The sequence below is a fragment of the Emys orbicularis genome, chromosome 25 (genome assembly GCF_028017835.1).
Source record: "Emys orbicularis isolate rEmyOrb1 chromosome 25, rEmyOrb1.hap1, whole genome shotgun sequence".
NCBI classification, from domain to species: domain Eukaryota; kingdom Metazoa; phylum Chordata; order Testudines; family Emydidae; genus Emys; species Emys orbicularis.
Window position 1 is genome coordinate 15,455,114 of NC_088707.1, and position 2,732 is coordinate 15,457,845.

The 2,732-nt window shown below is 62.1% G+C and overlaps 1 protein-coding gene across 1 annotated transcript; it reads right to left on the reverse strand.

The window, feature by feature from the left end:
* Positions 1-752: 752 nt before the first annotated feature.
* On the reverse strand, positions 753-2,426 carry FZD2 (frizzled class receptor 2). Its single transcript, XM_065422571.1, has one exon. It carries the CDS (start codon positions 2,424-2,426, stop codon positions 753-755), a length of 1,674 nt encoding a protein of 557 aa, XP_065278643.1.
* Positions 2,427-2,732: the final 306 nt, after the last annotated feature.

Here is a 2,732-nt window from a genome sequence, read left to right on the forward strand (position 1 = left end):
GAAGTAGCTTTAAGGCAAAGGTTAAAGAAGGGGGTTGATAAAAGCGCTGAACTGGGGTGTGCTTTCTTCATGAATCAATCCCACGGGCCTTTCACTGGAGTCTAGTTGGGTAGAAGAGCCTTAGCAAAAACCATTACCAGATCCTCAGAGCCAGGCCACCCCACTCAAGTCAGCTGCTAGGATAAAAGGGGGAGGCAACCCCTCTTCATAAGTCTCTTCATATTAAAAAAGCTTATTGGTAAGCTTCCAAGAGAGGGAGAAGGATACTTTAAAACAAATAAAATCAAAGTCTGCCTTTAATACAGAACAGCTTCCAGAATGTGCCCATCAGGGGAAAAGCGATTACAGGTCTGGCTTTTATGGAAGTTCAACTGAAAGCGTTCCCCCACAGCCAACACAAACAGAAAATCCGTCTCTATGGCTCCATTGAGAGGGGAGAGATTGCCAAGGCCGAGAAAAGGGAAAAAACCCGACACTTTAGTACCAAAGAGAGGCGGCGAGCCGAGCCGAGCCGCTCCTCCCCAAGAGTTTCTGGATCTCTGCGGGTTGCGTTTTGTTTTTAAATAGAAATATATAATTCCATTTACAAATGCTATTTACAGGTCTAATTACAAGACACCCTTGGACGTTAATAAACCTAAAAATCAAAAGGTGGTTTAGATTCGAATAAAAAAAAGTTTTAAATACTTTCCTCCCCCGCCCCCCTCGGCCCTCTCCCCTCCTGCCTGCAGCGCGGCTCCGGGGCGCCCGGCTCACACCGTGGTCTCGCCGTGCCGGCTGTGGGTGAGGCGGGTGTAGAACTTCCGCCAGGAGTGCAGCGTCTTGCCGGACCAGATCCAGAAGCCCGAGGTGATGCCCACGATGAGGGTCATGAGGTACTTGATCATGTAGACGGTGAAGTCGGGGGTCATGCGCGGCGCGTAGTGCAGCGGGCAGGGGATGGCCAGGCTCTTGCAGTGCTGGCTGACCCAGCTGCGCTCCCAGTGCTCGCGGAAGGCCTGCTCGTAGAAGTAGCAGGCGATGACGATGGTGGCGGGCACGGTGTAGAGGACGCTGAAGACCCCGATGCGCACCATGAGCCGCTCCAGCTTCTCGGTCTTGGTGCCGCCGTGCTTCATGATGGTGCGGATGCGGAAGAGCGAGACGAAGCCGGCCAGCAGGAAGGAGGTGCCGATGAAGAGGTAGACGAAGAGCGGGGCCAGCACGAAGCCGCGCAGCGGGTCCAGGCTGTGCAGCCCCACGAAGCAGACCCCGCTCAGCAGGTCCCCGTCCACCTGCCCCATGGCCAGGATGGTGATGGTCTTGACGGCCGGCACGGCCCAGGCGGCCAGGTGGAAGTACTGCGAGTTGGCCTCGATGGCCTCGTGGCCCCACTTCATGCCGGCGGCCAGGAACCAGGTGAGGGACAGGATGACCCACCAGATGGAGCTGGCCATGCTGAAGAAGTAGAGCATCATGAAGAGGATGGTGCAGCCCTCCTTCTTGGTGCCCTGCACCACCGTGCGGTACCCGTCCTCCTGGAACCGCTCGTTGCACACCACGCGCTCCTGCAGCACGAAGCCCGCGATATAGGCCACCGACACCATGGTGTAGCAGCCCGACAGGAAGATGATGGGCCGCTCCGGGTAGCGGAACCGCTGCATGTCCACCAGGTAGGTGGTGACGGTGAAGAAGGTGGAGGCGCAGCAGAGCACGGACCAGACCAGGATCCAGAGCCGGGCGAAGCGCACCTCCTCCTGGCTGAAGAACATGTGGCCGTCGCCGCGGGCCGGCTCGCAGGGCGCCGCGCAGTCCTTCTCGCCCAGGAACTTGTAGTTGAGGTAGCTGGGCACCTGCAGCGCCCGCGGGCAGTAGAACGGGTGCTCCTGCGTGGCGTAGCGCGGCGCGCCCGGGGTGCCCTGACCGGGCAGCGGCGCCGGGCTGGTGAGCAGCGCCGGGGAGCCGCCGTCCTCCGAGTGGTTCTGCCCCACGCAGATCTGCTCGGCCCCGTGGCGGGGGAAGTTCTCGCAGCGCAGGCGCTCGGGCCACTGGAAGCCGAACTTGTTCATGAGCGCCTCGCAGCCCTGGCGCGCCCGCTCGCAGATGGAGCGGCAGGGCGGGATGGCCTGCTCCAGCACCGTGCACACCGGCGCGTACATGGAGCACAGGAAGAACTTGAGCTCGGGCGAGCACTGCACCTTGACCAGCGGGTAGAACTGGTGCACCTCCAGCCCCGCGTCCTCCTGGTTGGTGTGGCCCAGCAGGTTGGGCATGATGGTCTGGTTGTAGGCGATGTCGGTGCAGAGCGGGATGGAGATGGGCTGGCAGAAGCCGTGGTCCGGGATGGAGATGCCCTTCTCCCCATGGAACTGGCCCCGGCCCAGGCCCAGCACGTTCAACCACAGCAGCAGCGAGGCCAAGCGGTGCAGGACGCTGGACGGGCGCATGGTGCCGGGTGCCGCCGCCGCCTTTCCCGAGCTAACGCGCCCCGGGCGGGCCGAGCGAGCGAGCGAGCGCCGCGCGGAGCAGCCGCCCCTCCTGGGCCCGGCAAAGTTGCGCTGGAGTCTGCAGCTGAGTCCCGGGACAGCCGCCGGGCGCCCTGCCCGCAGCCAGACCGGCCAAGTCCCGGAGCTCCCTCCTTTGTGCGGCTCCAGCCCCCTTCAGCCCCAATTAGCCGGTTTCAAGGGGGCCCCCAGCCCTGGAGCGCGCAGAATCCAGTCCAGCCCCCTCCTCCCTCTCCGCCCCCAGAGAGC

Coding starts and splice junctions, on each gene's coding strand:
- FZD2 (XM_065422571.1), bottom strand. CDS start 2,426: ATGCGCCCGTCCAGCGTCCTGCACCGCTTGGCCTCGCTGCTGCTGTGG.